This window comes from Rhamphochromis longiceps, linkage group LG5, assembly GCF_057381845.1.
Source record: "Rhamphochromis longiceps isolate RC_006_pf linkage group LG5, R_longiceps_female_GT1.1, whole genome shotgun sequence".
In the NCBI taxonomy this organism is placed as follows: domain Eukaryota; kingdom Metazoa; phylum Chordata; class Actinopteri; order Cichliformes; family Cichlidae; genus Rhamphochromis; species Rhamphochromis longiceps.
Genome location: NC_140561.1, coordinates 23,419,416 through 23,437,949, shown reverse-complemented (window position 1 = coordinate 23,437,949; position 18,534 = coordinate 23,419,416). Strand labels below are relative to the sequence as shown.

The 18,534-nt window shown below is 38.5% G+C and overlaps 2 protein-coding genes across 4 annotated transcripts; one reads left to right on the top strand and one right to left on the bottom strand.

The window, feature by feature from the left end:
• Nucleotide 1: 1 nt before the first annotated feature.
• uqcc2 (ubiquinol-cytochrome c reductase complex assembly factor 2) lies at nucleotides 2-2,837 on the top strand. Its single transcript, XM_085406744.1, has 4 exons — nucleotides 2-233; nucleotides 1,845-1,919; nucleotides 2,498-2,564; nucleotides 2,672-2,837. Exons 1-4 carry the CDS (start codon nucleotides 96-98, stop codon nucleotides 2,779-2,781), a joined length of 390 nt encoding a protein of 129 aa, XP_085262870.1. The 5' UTR covers nucleotides 2-95; the 3' UTR covers nucleotides 2,782-2,837.
• Nucleotides 2,664-6,635, bottom strand: tspo (translocator protein). 3 transcript variants are annotated; one of them, XM_085406742.1, is made up of 4 exons: nucleotides 6,539-6,635; nucleotides 4,793-4,968; nucleotides 4,561-4,699; nucleotides 2,664-4,429 (listed from the first exon to the last, which is right to left on the bottom strand). In XM_085406742.1, the coding sequence occupies exons 2-4, from the start codon at nucleotides 4,963-4,965 to the stop codon at nucleotides 4,256-4,258; spliced, it is 486 nt and encodes a 161-aa protein (XP_085262868.1). In that variant the 5' UTR covers nucleotides 4,966-4,968; nucleotides 6,539-6,635; the 3' UTR covers nucleotides 2,664-4,255. The 3 variants fall into 3 exon arrangements, with proteins under 3 accessions (XP_085262868.1, XP_085262869.1, XP_085262867.1); XM_085406743.1 differs by lacking the exon at nucleotides 6,539-6,635 and adding an exon at nucleotides 6,246-6,485; XM_085406741.1 differs by lacking the exon at nucleotides 6,539-6,635 and adding an exon at nucleotides 6,182-6,481.
• Nucleotides 6,636-18,534: the final 11,899 nt, after the last annotated feature.

The following is an 18,534-nucleotide window of genomic DNA, read 5'->3' as shown; positions in this document are numbered from 1 at the left end:
TTTTAGATGTTACACAACTACGGCGTGCGATAAAGCTCAAACCCAAACATACGTCCTCCTCGCTCCACTCAGGACGTGCTGTTACATGACCAAAGATGTCGGCGACCAGGTACCGTCGGTTTCTGAAGCTGTGTGAGGAATGGCCCAGAGACGAGACCAAGAAAGGCCGCGACTTGGGGACCTTTCTGCGGCAGAGAGTCGCCTCTGCCTTCCGAGAGGGTGAAAATACTCAGGTAATGAATTTTAGCTGGTAGCAACACACGGACTCCTGTCTGCTGTAAACAACCGAAAGAAGCTAAGAGGACAGCTTAGTTAGAAGAGCAAGCAGCTGACAACCTAATCCAAAGCAGATTTCTGCGAACTTCAAGACTAGTATTGAGATGTTTGAGGCACTAATGTCCATCAGTCCACCGCTGGTTTTTGCAGCTGGGTCCATCTGAAATCATCCAATGTTTAGAAAATTTTCTACTCATCCGCCTCTGATTTACAATTTGGACATTTATAATCATTGCTGTGAAATTTTAGCTTCATATATCAACAGATATATAAACTTGCTGGAATGGGGTCAGTGGAACACCTTTCACAAATATATCTTGAAAGGTATTTGATGTATAAAGCTAAAATTTCACAGCAGTCATAAATGGCCGAGACTTCAAGCCGTAAAAATATTTGGGGTAAATGAGTGATGGTCGAACAGAAGATCCACAATGATTTGAGATGGAACGACCCAGCTTTGATGCGCTTTTTTAATAAATCTTGAAAATAAAATAACTATCAGCGTTTGCAACCAAGTAAACAGCCTTTAATCTGTTTCTAAAACATGAAGTTTCTGAGAAGCCAACCATTTGAGCACTGTAAACCATAACATGTAAAAAATATCTTGCCAAAACAGCTGGGATAGGCTCCAGGCGACTACCAACTCTGAACTGGATAAGTAGTAACGAAAAGGAATGGAAAAAGATGGTTTTTGATAATCATAGGTGTTTGATGCCAGCAGAATCTGAGGTGCCAATAAAACACTAGTTTATAAATAAAGGTTACACTGACTCGCTGCCCCATCTTGTGGTACAAATTGGCATTACACTGACGTTTTACCCTGGCTCTAGTTGAATTTCACCTGCCATCTCTTAAACACAGTACAAGCATTATTTTGCCTATTGATTCTGTACTGTGTGTTATCTGACCAGTAAGAATCAGATTTAAAAAATGTAACCCACAGACACCAGAGATACGGTGGCATAGTGATTATTTATTTTTATGATGGCATAGTAGAGCACAAGTGCACATAGCATGGCAGTGCATCGCACATCCTCGTGTCTTTTTCACGGAAACCAAAATGACCTGTTTGGAATTTAAAGTTAATAATTAAAATAATGAGAAGATTATTTTTTTCCATTTAACCCTTGTATGGTGTTCGGGTCTGTGAGACCCGTGTTCAGTTTTTTTTCAAAAGAAAAATTAAACAATTAATTATTTTTTCCACGTGTAAATGTGTTGTGTCTTTCCACTCACTCCACTTGATTATAACTGATTTATTTATAACATTTTATATAAAAGAAAAACGAGAAGCACATTAATTCATAAATATGATCTAACAAAGGTAAAGGGAAAAAAATTAACCATGTTTGCTGTTCATATGTCTTGTAATTGGGATGAAGTAAACATCTGTTGAGTAATTTAACATAAAATTGTTTGACAGTGTTAATTTGGAAAGCCAAAACTCTAGCGGGTCCACCAGACCCATGAACACTGGCTGAGTAACAAAAATACGAACACCACACAAGGGTTAAAACATGTTAAGTGAGTAAAATCAAATCTTAACCACTTCAATGTTTCCCCATTAGATCTCAGATCCTGAGAAATGTGATCAGATGTACGAAAGTCTGGCACAGATTAACGGCAACATATACAGACAGCGGGTAAGTACACATGCGCATATGTGAGGTGCATTTCAACTTCATTATATCATCATACAAAAAACACATTGCCCTCCACTGCTGTCGTTAACCTGAGGTCTGTCACCTAGCGAATGACTTCTCCATTCTTTAAGATTGCAAAGGTGTAGTTACTTTTTTTTTTTTTTTTTACCTGTGTGGAGATAGTGTGTTTACAGTTAGTACAAAGGTCTAAACAAACACACGAGGTTAATGGTTAAAAATTGTTAAGCTTTAAATTTGAACCATAAAGATCCAGAGATCAGCAGATGTCTGTTTTGCTCCTCTGAATTACTCAACTGTAAATAGGGAAGTTTTACTTAATATAAAAAAAGATTTTAGTAGGAAGACTATTAATTTGTCACATTGCTGTAAGGGGATATTTTCCTTGTGCATGTGAAATGCAGAAAATGGAAGCTGACTTCTTCAAATACTGTGCACACTCCAAATTATTTGAGTACATAAATGAACTTGTATATAATATTTGACTTTTTTCATTTGGAAAGAAATTTCTGTGTGAAAACTTGTCGAAGGCTACAATAATTTTTTCTTTCTCTCTTCAGTTTCCTCGTGTGAGAGACACGAGCTTCACTGGAGTCACAGTGGAAGAGTGTAGATTGCTTTTGTCAGGTATGGACTCGCATGTGCTGTCAATTCTCGGTTATTTAATAAACATAATGTTGTTATGAGGCCCCGGGAACTTGCTGTAACTTAGACCCGACTTTTAAATTTTACAGGAACTATGCAAAATACGGACGAGGAAAAAAAGGGTCTGTGGAAGTCGCTAATGCAGAGATTCTCTTCGAAATCACCAGAAGACGTCCCAGAGAAACCTGCAGAAAAATAACTTTTTCTCCCAATCTTCTTTTCCTATATGTATAGAAATAAATCTTATTGTTACCATTTTGGACTCATTTTTTTATATATATATATATATATATATATATATATATATATATATATATATATTTTAGCTTTAGAAATATTTTTGGATATATTTTGGTCCATATTGACATGAAAGCATCACAAATTTGTTGACTGCACATCTTTGAGTCTCCTGTTCCATCACATCCCAAAGATGCCATATTAGACTGAGATCTGGTGACTATGGAGGCCATTTGAGTTCAGTGAACTCACTTCCATATCCAAGAATCCAGTTTGAGATGATTTTCATTTGCGATGAGATACATCATCCTCCTGAGACCAGCCTGAACTGTTGATACAAGGCAGGATGGAGACATGCTTTCATGCCATTCACACCAAAGTCTGACCATCATCTGAATATTGCAGCAGAAATTGAGGCCTATCAGAGAGGCAACATTTTTCCAGTCTTGTTCAGTTTTAGTGAACTGTAGCCTCAGTTTGCTGTTCTTAGTTGACAGAAGCAGCAAGCAATGTGGTCTTCTGCTGTTGTAGGTCAGCTGCTGCAAGTTTTGTGAATATTCGCTGGTTGGATGTTGTTGAATCAAACTAAATATTTTTATAAGCCTTCACTGGCTGTGTGGTGGAAATAACCCACAGTCATCAGTTTGTAACACTAGTGTTATTTTACAGTCTTAACAGATTAAAGAACTCAATTTCCTGGAGTTTTTCTATTTGGTCAGACTTGAATTTTTTACATATAAGAAATTTTACATTTAAACAAGTCTATAGAAACAATGTTGAAAAACATTTTGGTCTACATCACGGCCGTGAGTTGGCTTACCAGGCAGGATTTAATCAGTTAAGCTTGTGTCTGTTTGAGAAATGCACCTGACCATTAATTCAAATTATTTACTTGCAAAGCAAAAATGTTTCATGGACTAGTTTACACAGTTTTCTTATTTAAGAAAAAAAAAAAAGGCAAAAACTTTCAGTTTTAAACTGAACAACCAAAACTCCACGTGATGGGGTGACTTAACTAATTTCAATGTAATCACATATTCTGTTCATATTACAGTTTTTCCTATTAGTAATGACATTTCTAAAATTCTTAAGGGATTTTTTTTTTTTAAAGGAACAAAGTAAATGTATTAGAAGCAGGCTGTTATACAGTATCTAAGCAGATAAAATAATGCCTGCTCAGATCTAAAGTACTGCAGATGTTAAAGAGGATACCACTATTTAGAAATGTCGTCTTTATTTATTTTTCTTCTTTTTATTTTGGGCAACATATACGCAAGTATTAGTAAGTCTGTGACCAGCCAACAAGATCATAAAGCAGCTGGTAAAGTCAAAAGTGAGACTGACCGGTTTTTTTATTAGTATTATTTTTTTTTTAATAACATTGTGTACGTGATTCAGAATGTAAGTATGTTCCTCAAAACACACAGTCATGATCCCTACTCTTCTTTTTCCTCTGGGTTGTCTCTCCATATGCAGTAGTTGAGGCTGGTTGCAAGGCACAGCCAGCCCAGATAGGGTGCCAAGAGCATCGTGGCGGTGCGGCTGATGGGATACCAGGACATCATGGTGGCTCCGACAGTCCCCGTGAGAAGCACAATCTCAACGAGGGACTAAAAAGAACAGAAAGAGGGCATGTCAGTGACAGCGATGTATACAACTATGCTGCCACACTTACCACACCCCTAATTATTGGTGTCCAAAAAAAAAAACAAAAAAAAAAACAGTTTTAAGTTAAATTTACCCATTTCAGCTTGTGTGCACCAAAGAAAATGGGAGTCCAGGCCCAATTCAGAGCTAGCTGTGTCCCATAAAGCCCGAGTGGAACTAGTGCATCGTCAGTGAAACCTCCAAGCTCCTTCCACACCAGGTATGAACCATAGCTGGAAGTGAACGACAAAAACAATTCACACGAGATCATTAAGATAAGGAGGCTGCTTCACAGATAATGCAGAAATCAGTCACAATGTGCTTACCCCATGCCTGTGTACAGACACGTCCACACTACGGGGAATGCTTTGTTTGGTGGGCGCCATGATGGTTTCTTCAGGGTTGGGTACCAGGTATCTACCTCTTTGCGTGTGAGGTAACCACCGTAGAGCCCTCCCAGGTGTGGCAGGGCAGTGAACCCAGCTATTTGCAGCCACATTTTCTGAGATAAGAAAAAGACAGCCGTTTAACTTCCACTAAGGGTGGATATTCATAGGTATAAGTAGCAAATTTTTCTGCCTAATGCGTCTGCTGTCCCATGACTGACTAAACAGAATTCGCAGTAACAGAAAACGTGAGGATTTTGCTATGCGGACACCCCCAATCAGTTTAGTTTTAGACTTCTTTTTAAACCATTTTTTTACATTTCAAGGCAGGCATCGGGCATATGTCAATTTCTCTGTTAAAAATTACATTTAACAACTAACAGAAGCATGGCATCATTCAATTTGTGCAGACCAAATGGCCAGCCCTGTTACAGTTCAGCACAATAATAAAAACTCACACCACATAAATAAAAGCTTATACTTCATAACCAACCAGAATGGCTAAAACACATTAAAGGCATGCTCAATACATCATTACACAACCGACGTTAAATCAAAATATCACTCCTGTAAAGACCACTTTAAATCCTTAGCCAAAGCAACTATCAGCTAACATTACAAGGTTGAACCATTTCAGCTTAATTACACCCCAGAGAGTTAACCAAACATACTCCATATTCACACTGATTGGCCTCTTTGCACTCATTAGCCTCAGAAATACAAGCTGTGGGTTTGTTTGTTTTTTTAAGTAGCATTCCAGTTTTTAATCAGTTATCAATGCATGGAAATGGCTCAAACAGTTTGTGCACTGTTACAGAGTACTTGCTGGCCAGAAATAACAGGGGGATACATGTAAACAAGATTTACCTTGATACAGTTAAGGTTAATAGTCTGTGTTACCTTTACTGCTATTTTTAACCATCATTTAAGAATTAAAAATGTATGTACTCAAGCTTAAATATACAAGTAAACGTATTCCTTTCCCTTAACATAATCCCAAACCCTTTTTATTTTAATAAGCAGGAAAAGAACAATACCCGCATGAGTCTAATGTCGCTTTCATTTTCTTTCTTACAGCAACGTTACAAAAACTATACTTTTACAATAAATTTGAGCACGTTTGCTGTTGTTCTAGCGCAGCAGTGAAACATGCTAAGTTAACGCTAATTAATTTTTCTTTTACGTGTTCGTGCTCCCAAACATTACGTGCGCTGACTTTCTGAAGTCACGCCGCACTTCAGTGACTCTAGGTCAAGGTTTGGCGGCGCAAAGTTGCATTAAAGCTAATATTGATGTCAGGTCACTAGCAGACATAGCTTAACTTCTTACCTCACTCAGTTAACAGCAGCGTACAGTATGAATGTCGTATCGAGGACTGAACCTACAAACTTACAGCCAAATCTTTAAGCACACTGTTGTGCTGTGATATTGTTTGTTGAGTGGGCAGGGCCACTTTATCGGAGCAGTCAGAAACACTCCCCTGACACTCCCTGGATAACGAGTGCTACTTGCGCTACTGAGCCAAACAATGTGACGTCGGAGCGTGGTTACCAACGATTGGTCACGAGGATAACATCAGGAGTTACTTAACGGTCGAAAAAACCGGTTGTTAGCTAAATAAATGTGTTGCACAAGACCTCGGTGACACAAATGTTAAAAAAAAACGCGAAAAACGTATTCGCTCACTGCTTTGTTTGTTGTCTCGTGTCCTTTTTGCAGAGGAAGCGCACGAAGCTTGTTATGTGACAGCAAAGATTACAAAAACGTCAAGATAGTTACCCTCCGTGTCGTCTGGCAGGCGTTACAGTGCTTTCCTTTCCTGTTCCAACAGTTTAAGCTAACAATTGTTTCCGCCACCGAAAAAACTTCCCCAAAATTATGACTTATGGGTAAGTCATAATGGGAAAATAAGTTCACATTTCTAGTTATTAAGTGAAAATGTTTAGACAACTTAAAATGTCATCTATTTGCAGGGGTGTCAAACATACGGCCCGGGGGCTAGAATCAGCCAGGATCCAATCCAGCCCACTGAATGGCTTTGGAAACATTTGAAACATTTTACTGTTTTCCCTCGTGTTCTGCCCGATGGCAATTCACATTGCACTGAAGTAATCAATTATAGATTTCTGTAATTTTACACATTTACTTTATTTACAATTTAAGCCCAGTCGTGCTGACATGACAGACTTGTTTCATTTACTATGGCATAATTTCTTTGTAATGTAGAAAAAACGAAAAATACCGTTAAAATGGTGCTTCTTTGTTTTATGTTAAAATGTTGCAGAGATTAATTATGTAGTTAAACTATTTTACACTGACAGAAATAGGAATTTCACCAATCCTGCCCATATAAGATCAAAGTGAGCTGGATGTGGCACAGTGTAAAATGAGTTTTACATCCCTGCTTTATGAACTATACAAACTTATTTCTATTAATTTTCTTACCTTTTTTTTTTTTGTACAGTTTAGGCTTGGAGGATAGTCATAGCCTGTTCCAGCTGTCACAGGTTAGAGCCAGGCCTAACTCATAGATTCAAGTTACCATGCACACTACAGTCAGTCTATTTATTTTTATTTTTTTATCTATTTAAGCTTGAATTTGTCCACCTGTCACACAGCAATACAGAGCAGACTTTATATTTCTAATACTTACTGGTGGAGTATGCATGAGAAATAACAAGAGTGGGGTTGAGGGAATACCTCTACCAGCGCCCTTATTCACATCACAATACTGTTCAGTAGCCAAATACAGTTATTTCTTTATCTGTGCAGTTCTTGCAACACTACTTGTCTGTCTTCAAACCGCGTGTGTCAGGTAAGGAAACAGATGCCAGTGTTGAGATCCAGTTGCATGAGCAGATTTCTGAGAGAGTGCAGAGAACTTCCTCTTTATGTTTGAAGCAATGACTGTAGAAAACATAATGAAAAGCTGTGAAACTTGTGTAGATACAGTTAAAAGTCCAACATTTCTACTTATGCTTGTTTGTGGTGAGCAGCAGATCAAAAAAGTTTAGGATTATAAATGGCTTCAAGTGCATATTCAGGCCTGTGAGACTCATTCAAACATTTTCACTTGTTACCTCACTTTTCCCGGACACACTTGCGTCTGCACATACTTTGTCAGTCAAAAACACTGTTAAACACAGTTGCAACATATGCACAGTTAACTTGTTGGTTTGTGTCAAATAGTCTTGAGGGTGGAGTGTGCAGTGATTGAGTACTCTTCTACTTTATAGTGGAAGGTGTAAAACTGTCCCTATATTGAAAGTCCTATTTATGTGATCATTAGTATGATTGTGATGTTTGCTATTTCATTTAAAGAAACTCAGTCATTCTCTTTAACTACCCCAGTTTCAGACAAGCTGGAAGGCTGTGTAAAATGTAAACAGAATGCAATGATTTGAAAACTTCATAAATCCATATCTTATTCACAATAGAACATAGAAAACACAAAACATTTTTAAACTGAGAACATGTACAATTCTAAGACAAAATGGTCATTTTGCATCTGATGGTAGCAACACATCTGAAAAAACTTGGGACTGGGCCATGTTTACACTGCGGTGACAACAGTCTGTAAACATCTGGGAACAGAGGAAACCAGCTGCTGGACTTTTGGGAGAGGAATGTTGTCTTGTTCTTTTCTGATAGAGGATTTTAGCTGCTCAGCAGTCCTGGGTCTTCTTTGTTGTAGCTTTTACTTTCATGATGTGCCAAAGTTGGTGAAAGGTCTGGACTGCAGTCAGACCAGTACAGCACCCAGATTCTTCTACTGTGAAGCCTTGCTAAAAAAATGTCCTCTGCATGGGAGCATATATTGCTCTCAAAACTCTATATACCCTTCAGCATTTAAGCTGCCTTTCCAGATGTGCAAGCTGCTAATTCTATAGGAACCAAAAGAGATGCAGGCTTTTGAACTGAGTGTTGATAACAGGCTGGATGGTCCAGAGGCAATTTTTGCCCATTTTTGTCAAAACATTTCACATTTCAATTTGTCTCCCAACAGAACAGTTCTCCACTTTAATGCTTCAGTTATTAAAAAAAACAAACAAACAAACATAAAATGTTGCCTCACAGAAGACAGAAGCATTTCTGGATTATGCTCACACATGGCTTTTTCATTGCATCATATGGCTTTAAAATACAGTTTGTGGATGGCACGTTGAAGCACGGTGAACTGTGTTCAGTCAGTGATTTCTTAAAGTGTTCTTGAGCCAATGCAGTGATTTCCATGACACAATCATGATTTGTTTAAATGCAGTGCTGTCTGAAGATCACAGCCATCCAATATTGATTTTGCACAAAGAGAATTCTCCAGATTCTCTGAATCTTGTGAGGAAATTATGTTGTGTGGTGATGAGCTATTTAAACCTTTTGCAATTGACTAAGAAGCTCTGAATCTCTAAGATGCCTGTTTTATATTACTAAACTGTTGTCAACTAACCTAATTATTTGTAAAATAAACCAAAATAAAAAGAACCACTTACTTTTCAGGCCCTTATTGCCCCTTTGTCAACTTTTTTGGGACACGTTGCTGCCATCAAATTAAAAAAAAAAGTACATTTGTTTAGTTGATTATTTCTTAGTTGTAACAATGGTTCTTGGCAATAAATTCCATATTTTTGGAAAGCCTGTTTATTTCCCCTTAAATGGTTCCAGATGTAAGGAGTTTATTTATTTGTAAATAACTATATTTGTGGGTTGAGCAGCAGATCTGAATATGTGCTACATCACTCAGTTGGCATCTGCTTACGTTGCTTGGGTTGTATTTATTCTTTTAAACATCATCTTAAGACTAATTTATTTAGACTAGCTTTTAATTAGATGTGTGCTGCGTGTTTAATTGTACTGTTTTATGTTTATCTGTTTTATATTATTGTGAAGCACTTTGTGGTTTTTATCCTGTGAAGAGTGCTATATAAATCAATAAAGTAAAGTAGCTTCAAGCATGCCACGTTTGACTGATCTGGATAGGGCCTGTGCCATGGGGCAACTTGAAGTTGAAGAAACCAAGTTGCTGCATTATTTGGACTGAACTGCACACAGCCAATCGCCATTCTCAAAGGGCTGCCAGGAGGCCTGTCATGACTGCTCTTCATCCTCAGGCCTGTTTGCATTGGTCTTGCAACATGTGCAGTAGAACCTAAACAAGTAGAGGAACATTACGTTCAGTGATGAGTCCAGATTCTGCCTACGGCAGCTGGATTGTATGGTCAAAGTGTGAGGAAGATGCAAAAAACACTATGCTGGTTGCTCCCCCGATAAGGTAGCAGCTTTTGATCTCCTCTACTGGAAAATTATTGGAGGCAATCTTGATACAGAGATATCAAGATAAGATTCTGCAACCAGTGGTAAACCCATATTACCACAATCTGAGAGACTATCGCCAGAATTTGGGAGTGGAGAGAATAGAAGCTGACTTGCAATAAATACTGGTGGAAGAATGGGATATCATCCCACAGCAGTGTGTGACCGAGCTGTTGACCAGCATGAGGAAAGGGGTCTGGCTGTCTGTGTCTGTGTATGGTTGTTCCACATGCTACCCTGATTGTTAAATAAATAAATCGTTAAATTGCCAACATGTCTTGTTTCTTAAGACTTAAATCATCCAATCAAATAAACCTTTTACGGACTTTTTTCAGTTTTAGTCCTTTTAGACATCAGTACTGCTTTGATGTTGTAGCTCATATCCATTTAAATCTTATTTAATCAATAGACACTTTACAATTAAGCTGGGAGACACATCATCCTGACATACTGCACTCTCAGGTGGAGTCCTTCAGGGGTCCATTCTTGGCCCACTCATTTTTTTTTTAAACTTAAATACCTCCTCTAAAGGCCTTATTGGACTAGGTAGCACTTCATAATAATGTCACACTATTAAGCATTAGTAAGGTAAGGTATTAGCTAATTATCATATCATTAGCGTATTATAATTACTCCTTAGTGTGTCATTTATAAATACAGATATCCCAGCTTCTCTGAAATTGAGGTTGTATTTAAAAAGAATGCCTGAATTTCTTTACATGAAAACCGCACACATCATAATCATACCAATAATGACTTAAACAGGGCTTCAACTATAGAAACAGTAGAAGAGTACTGCATCACTGCACACACCATCTTCAAGACACAACCCAACAAGTTAACTGTGCATACACTAACTGCATGCATAAACAGTGTTTTCACAGACAAAGTGTGTGCAATAGTAACTTAAAACTTACAGTGTGTACAAATGCATCTGCATGATTATTTATTTCATGTTTGGCTCGTGGCTCAAAGCTTCATTCTCTGGTATTTATAGCCCAGTTTAGCACACTGTCTTTAAAAAGTTGTACTGTTAAAATGACTCAGACCGCATTCTTTGGGTAAGAAGATACACATAAATCTGATTTTTATGAAAAGGGAACTTAATGAGCAGAAATCATGAGTTGTACACCCCTGGGTATTTTTATTTTGGCATTTGAGTGAGTTTGATTATTAATACATTTCAAAAATTGGCATGTAGTTTCCTGTGAGCAAAGCAGACGTGAGATTGTGTGCTGTAAGTTGTAGATGTGTAAACATGTAAAGTAATTATTTCTGAAAATCTGTTTTTCCATGGCTTATGATATAGATGGCTTTACTGAAAAGTCATTAGTCTGTGACTGTCCTGGATACTCCGAAATTCTGACTCGCACTCCCCATTCATGCAAAATGAGTTGAAACTGGTGACTGAGCCAATACAGTCATCAGAAAAGAATTTACTGAGGTCACAGAGCCAAGTTCTTGTGTAATTTGGCACAGATAAGACAAAGAAGCAACATTGTCTAATTACTTGTGGCCTGAGTTCGACCTAATGCATGAATAAATGTTTGACTTTCTGTATTCTATACATAAACGTAACGTCTATATTTATTGTTAATGTGTGGTTTTATTCAAACTGTCAATCACTTTGTTACTGTGTGTTTTTAAAAAGTGCTATACAAACCAAAGTTATGATTATTATTGTTACCATTATTATTAAAGTGGTGAGGTAAAAGGACTGGACTGCATATGAGTGAAAAAGCAGACAAAACCCCCCAAAAACTTTGAAGACCTTCAGAAAACTACTTCAGAGATGCTGATAAGTTGATTTTGTCATCTTTGAACAGAGAGCAGTGGTCAACCAGTTTTATAAGCAACTACAACCTGCTGCATGAAAGTTTTAACTATTCTAATAGATTTTTTAAAACATTTTTGTTGTTGTTGAATTATTCCTTAAAATAACAGCAAATTTAGAGACTAAAACAGCCGCTTAGTCGTCAGCATAGGTTAAGAATTTTTTTTCTTATGGAGGAGGAGAGAAAGAAAAAAAACCAAACACAAACACACACGTACATACTAACAGTCAAAAGTTTGGACACCTTCTCATTTGATGGTTTTTCTTTATTTTTCCAACTTTCTACACACATACAGAAGACATCAAATATATGAAGCAAGATATATGGAAATGTGTAGCAAAGACAAATTTGATAAATAACGTGCTACAAACCCTTGGCCATCTCTCAATGAGCTTCATGTTATTGTCACCTGAAATGGTTTTCACTTCACAGGTGTGCCTTGTCAGAGTTTATTTGTGGAATTTCTTGCCTTCTTGGAGACCTGTGCTTTGGTCTGATGAGTCCAAATTTGAGATCTTTGCTTCCACCCACCGTGTCTTTGTGCTTGAACGGATGGTCTCTACACGTATGGTTGCCAGCGTGAAGCATGGAAGAGGAGGTGTGATGGTGTAAGGGTGCTTTGCTGGTGACACTGTTGGGGATACACCACTACATCCTGCAGTTTGCAATGCACTTGATGATTTTCATCTGTGGAAACCCATTCCATGAAGCTCTCTACGCACTGTTCTTGAGTTAATCGGAAGGCCACATGAAGTTTGGATGACTGATTGTGGAAAGTTGGCGACCTCTGTGCACTATGTGTCTCAGCATTCCCTGACCCCACTCTGTAATTTTAGATGGCCTACCACTTCATGCTTGATGTTCCCAATCACTTCTACTTTGTTATAATACTACTAACAGTGTGGAATATTCAGTTGTGAGGAAATTCCATGACTGGACTTGTTGCAGAGGTGGCATCTTATCACAGTATCATGCTGGAATTCACTGAGCTCCTGGGAGCGATCCAGTCTTTCAAAAATAATAGATCTATCTCACTTTCTTTATTTTTTTTTCCAACTTTGTTTTGTTGATTTCAACCATGACATACAAAGTTAGCAACAGCAAAGTCAATTTTGATTTCAGAACAATTGTATGTCCATCACACCCTCCAACCCCCCCATCCCGAATTCTCCCTCTTCCAGGTCCACACTAGACAAGACACCGCGAAGATCCAGTCGCCGCACATAAAAATATCTAAGCCACATCATCCAGTCACACACCCGTACACACATACCGCACACACAAAAGAAAATGAGTAACAAGCATAACAAAAACAAAAAAACAACTTTATAATGTTGCCTCTCTCAGTTCACTTCACTCTCAGGAAGTAAAGTAGTGGTGTCAACCAATACGAGAAATGATTTCCAGGTTTTGTTAAATTTCCTAATAGAACCTTTTAGTGAGAATCTAAGTTTTTCTAACTTTAAGTTAGTTAAAGAGTACTTCCTTCACCCAATGGTCATCAGTTGGGGGGTGGGGAAGCTTCCACTTCAACAGAATAAGCCTCCGAGCTAGTAGAGTGGTAAAGGCTAAGGCCTGTTTGATGGGGCTAAATACGTTTAAATTGGGGGGGAATGCCAAAAATTGCAGAGAGTTGGTTAGGAGGGACAGTCTGGCCATATGCTTGACTAAGTGTGTCGAAAATATCCCTCCAAAATGCACTTAGTTTAGAACAAGACCAAAACATGTGGACATGGTTTGCAGGTGATAGTCCACATCTGTTACAGGCATCACTAATGGTTCCATAGATTTTAGGTAATTTTGCGTTTGTATAATGTACTTTATAGACCACCTTGCACTGAATCAAAGCATGATGGGCACAAATTAAGGACGAGTGAATCAATTTTAAAGCAGAATCCCACTGCTGTTCTGGCAGGGTTGTCTGTAACTCTTCCTCCCATCTCAGCTTAGTAGGAGAAATAGATTTGGAAACAAATGTATCTAGTATTTTATACAAGGCTGATATAAGTCTGTTTTCATGAGGGTTCGTCTGCAGGATGATATCCAGATTTTTTTCTGGAGGCCGATTGGGAAAATCAGGGAACTGTTCTTTTACAAAATCTCTAGCCTGAAGATAACGAAAAAATTGGAATTAGGCAGGTCGTATTTAGATGATAGGTCAGAAAAGGATAGAAAGGTGTCATGACTGTACAAGTCCTTAACAGTCCTAAGTCCTTTATCTTTCCAAATTCTAAAGGCCGCGTCAGTGTTTGAAGGTACAAGATTGCAATTCTTTAGTAAAGGTGTTAGCAAAGACGGCCCAAGTAGCCCAAAGTATTTTCTGAACTGTTGCCAATAGTTGCCGTTCCTTAGCTATTTGATTCTCCCAAACAAGGGTTGGAGAGATGGGGAGTGGTGAGCTGAGCAGTGATGGGAATAACAGCGTTACTTTTTTCAGTAACGAGTAATCTAACTAATTACTATTCCTATCGTTACAACGCCGTTACAGTTACTAACAAGAAAACGCGGTCCGTTCAACAAACAGACGGTTGAAGCTGTGTTCAGCTTACCACATCTTATATCAGTTGCACGGAAGTAGCTGACTACGTAAGTAATCTGGACACTACCCGGTTGTTCAGTCTGACGTCACTAGCCATGTCTGGGCCTAAACTCCGCTGCAGGTCCATATATCAAACGATCACTATGGCATTACTGAGAGTTGAAAAACTGTCTAAAGTCTTTCATCTTTAATAAAATGATCAGCGTTCTGCTCTACCAGGTGTAACAATTGAGTTTAACATCCAGGCATCCATGAAAACGGAATTTATGACATTTAACGGAGTTAGAAGTTAGCAGGGAGTTAGCTCGCTAGCTTCTATCTAAATACAATATAGCATGTCCTGACTGCGGGGTTTTGGAAACAAATTAAAACGTACAGCTCTGCTATCACTTCCAGCATAAATGAAGACAGAAAACTAAACAGCAGTGACGGTTGTAGGGTTACTGAAGTTGGGCTAACTGGTATATAATGATGTGCTACGTGACCGCTAGCGACACAGCTATGTTAGCATAATATAAACAAGCTAACTTTTTTTCCACTCGATAAAAGTTAACGTGAGTGTTCTCGGTGGTCAGGAACAAATGTAATCGCATGGCAGGATGCTGTAAAAGGACCAAACTTCAGCCAGGAGAACAACTGAGATAATCCATCCACAATATGAGGTTAGTCATTCATATACTGCTGCATGGCTGGGCTGTAGTTACATCCTAAGGTTTTAAAAACGAAGCTTAAATAAATGATTAGCGGTAATAAAAGCCGAGGGAGGTCAACAGGGATTACTGACTGTTTTAGGAGCTTTTTGAGATTAAATAGAAGAAAATACATAACATTAAACATGTTAACAACACAAAAGCCATATTAAACGCAGACTACTTTAGACCCGGAAGTAGGATTCGTCGCGTCATCACTGAACAACCGGACAGCTTTAAGCAGCTACGCGCACTCCCGCGGACGGTAATCACAATCACCGTCTAGCACATACCTTCCCAAAGTGTGGGGCCCGCCTAGGGGGGGGCGCAGAGCCATTGCAGGGGGGGAACAAAACGCTAGCACAGGGCGGCCACAGAAACACAAAGCATACAGGTAAAATAATCACACCGTGACGCCTTTGCCTTTGTAAATGGAGGGACAGTAACTCCATGTGTATATGTAAGCGTGTAATACCTGCAGAAAGTCAGATTAACAGCATTTCGTCTCTATCTGCTATTCTGCAATTCATCTCATGGAAAGAATAACGTGGCGCACAGCGTGACGTGAAAAAAGGCACTCACCTTTGACGTTGTGTGACGAACTCTGTATTCCTTGTCCACAGGAAAACGCAAAAAAGGAGTTTTAAAAAATCTCAGTTTTCGGTGATTCGAAACACCATTTACGTGTGGACGAAACAGCTGCGTATTAGTAGTTTATTTTCTTACTACCTGTAATTTATTGCAGATTACTTGTATTTGCTTAATTGTTTACTAAATGTTTGAGGTGTGAAATAAACCGCAATGGAGCAAAATAAGGGTGTGTGTGGTTGGAGTATGTGTGCGTGCGTGTGGTGCGCGCGCGCACGCGCAGGAGGGGATGGGGGGACGCGAACATTTTTCTTGTAAAACAAAGGAGGGCCCAGCAAAAAAAGTTTGGGAAAGCTAGTCTAGCACAACACCTGGAGCTAAGGGGGCAAAACAATGGCATGAGTGCTGCTGTTTCACTCAGGAAGAATAAAGTAGTCGTGGTAAGCCAATCACATGACCACTTAAAGACAAAGCAACAAGGTGATATATACCAGTTTTTAAATTGTGTTTATAGGCCACGTAAAACCAGAGTCATGATAAACAATATATACGCAGCATTTTTTCATCAATAGTTTTGTCACGTTTACTGTCTAAGGACAGCGCTAGCAAGCACTCTCTGCTTATGAGCCAAAAAACAAAAAAAAAAAAAACTGGGAAGTTTTAGGAGTGACAGAGAGAGAGAGCGAGAAAGCAGAAAAAGAGAGAGAGCGAGTTTTGAGATGTGAGAGATTTGTGACGTTTAGCGTGTTTGGGCTGTGTAATTAATGTGTTGTTTTGTGTAGTTACTGTAGTGTGTAGTGTTGTGGATAGTTTTGTGTCCTGTGTCAGAACAATGAGGCGACTGCTGTCTCCAGGTAGGAAAAAGGAGTGATACACCTGCTGCTGTCAGACCTGCAGGTATCAGGCTGTGATGTTCTCCTTTATAGTGGACAGAAATTATTGTTTTGGAGTGGCACAAATAATTTGTGTGGCATCTTATTGAATGCAGAACAGCTGATTGTTCTGTAAATAGTTTGAAATGGTTATTTAAAAAAATCAAGGTAAAAGGTAAATGGATGCAAATAACTTTGTTGTTTGCAAAACTTGTGCATAGGATTTTAAAATTGACAAGTTATATTTGCATTTAAAGTTCTGAAATATGATTCATTAAACATGTTTGTGGTTGTTACAGTAAAAAATATAACTTTTTCTACTCTGATTTTATGTTGTTTGTGTGATTTTAGATCAATTGGGTTAATACAGTATGTCAAAATGAAAATGTAACTGTAAATTCAGACACGTGAGGTTGTGTTGAAAAGAATGATACCAAACAAGGCAAAGTAAATCGTTTTTAAAGGTAAAATGTGGAGGGAAAATCAAAAGTAGTTAAAAATGGCCAATTATACCCTGGAGGGTTAAATTTTTTTTTTTTTTTTAAATAACAGATTAGTTAGTTTTCGAGTAATTAATTACTTTTAGAATATTGTAACTCAGTTACTAACTCAGTTACTTTTTTGAAGAAGTAACTAGTAACTATAATTAATTACTTTTTCAAAGTAACTTGCCCAACACTGGAGCTGAGTATTGATGATAGTAAGTAACAGCTAGATGCTGTTTCCATTTGTACCCGGGCCGGTACGGGGAGGTCATTGTGAACCCAATGTAAGAGTTTTTGTATGTTAGCTGCCCAATAGTAGTGTCTAAAATTGGGCAGGCGAAGACCACCGTCATTGAATAGATTTACAAACTCTAGCTTGTTTCCCACCCCACATGAAATGTGACAGAATCTTTTCTAACTTATTGAAGAATGCTTTAGTAAGAAGAAGGGACATGTTGAAAAAGATACAAGAATTTGGGGAGGACATTCATCTTTATCAGATTAACTCTGACAATGGTAGTGAAGTCCAATGGTCACAGTCTTTCCCAACGTTTTCTAATAGGGATAGAAAATTCTCCCTCATCATTTTAGGTATAGAAGAAGAAATAAAAACCCACAGATATCCAAATCTGGTTTCTGTCCACTTAAAGCAGGGGTCCCCAATCCCAGTCCATGTGGGCCGGTGTCCCTGCAGGTTTTAGATGTGTCCTTGATCCATCACAGCTGATTTAAATGGATAAATTACCTTCTCAACATGTCTTGAAGTTCTCCAGAGGCCTGGTAATGAACTAATCATGTGATTCAGGTGTGTTGACCCAGGGTGAGATCTAAAACCTGCAGGGACAGCGGCCCTCGTGGACTGGGATTGGGGACCCCTGTTCTATAGTCTTGCTAATGACCTACTAGGTGTGTTGCAACAGGGACACATGGAAAAGTTGCAGGACAGCGGCCCTCGAGGACTGGAGTTTGAGACCCCTGCCATATAGTATAGCTGCCAATGGACAGATTCAAGGTTTCGATGGTTACAACCTTGTGCAGTAAAGAGGATGTTGTATTACAAGATACAATAAGCCAGCTGATCGAGTTGTTTCACTAACTCATCTACACAAGACATTTTGTATCGCAGCCATGGGAGCTGACTTGAACTGACAACTTCAATCTCCATGTTTCAACTTTATTGTCAAAATAATTTAGAGTTAAATCTCGTAATTATGACTTTATTCTCAAAATCAGTTGCACATTGATGATTTTTGATGGCTACAGTCTCATTGTTTTATATTTCAACTTTCCCTCATATATTGTCTTAAAAGTCTGATGGATGATTATAAAGAAATTAAAGTTTTCCCCACATGCAGCTGAAACAGTCA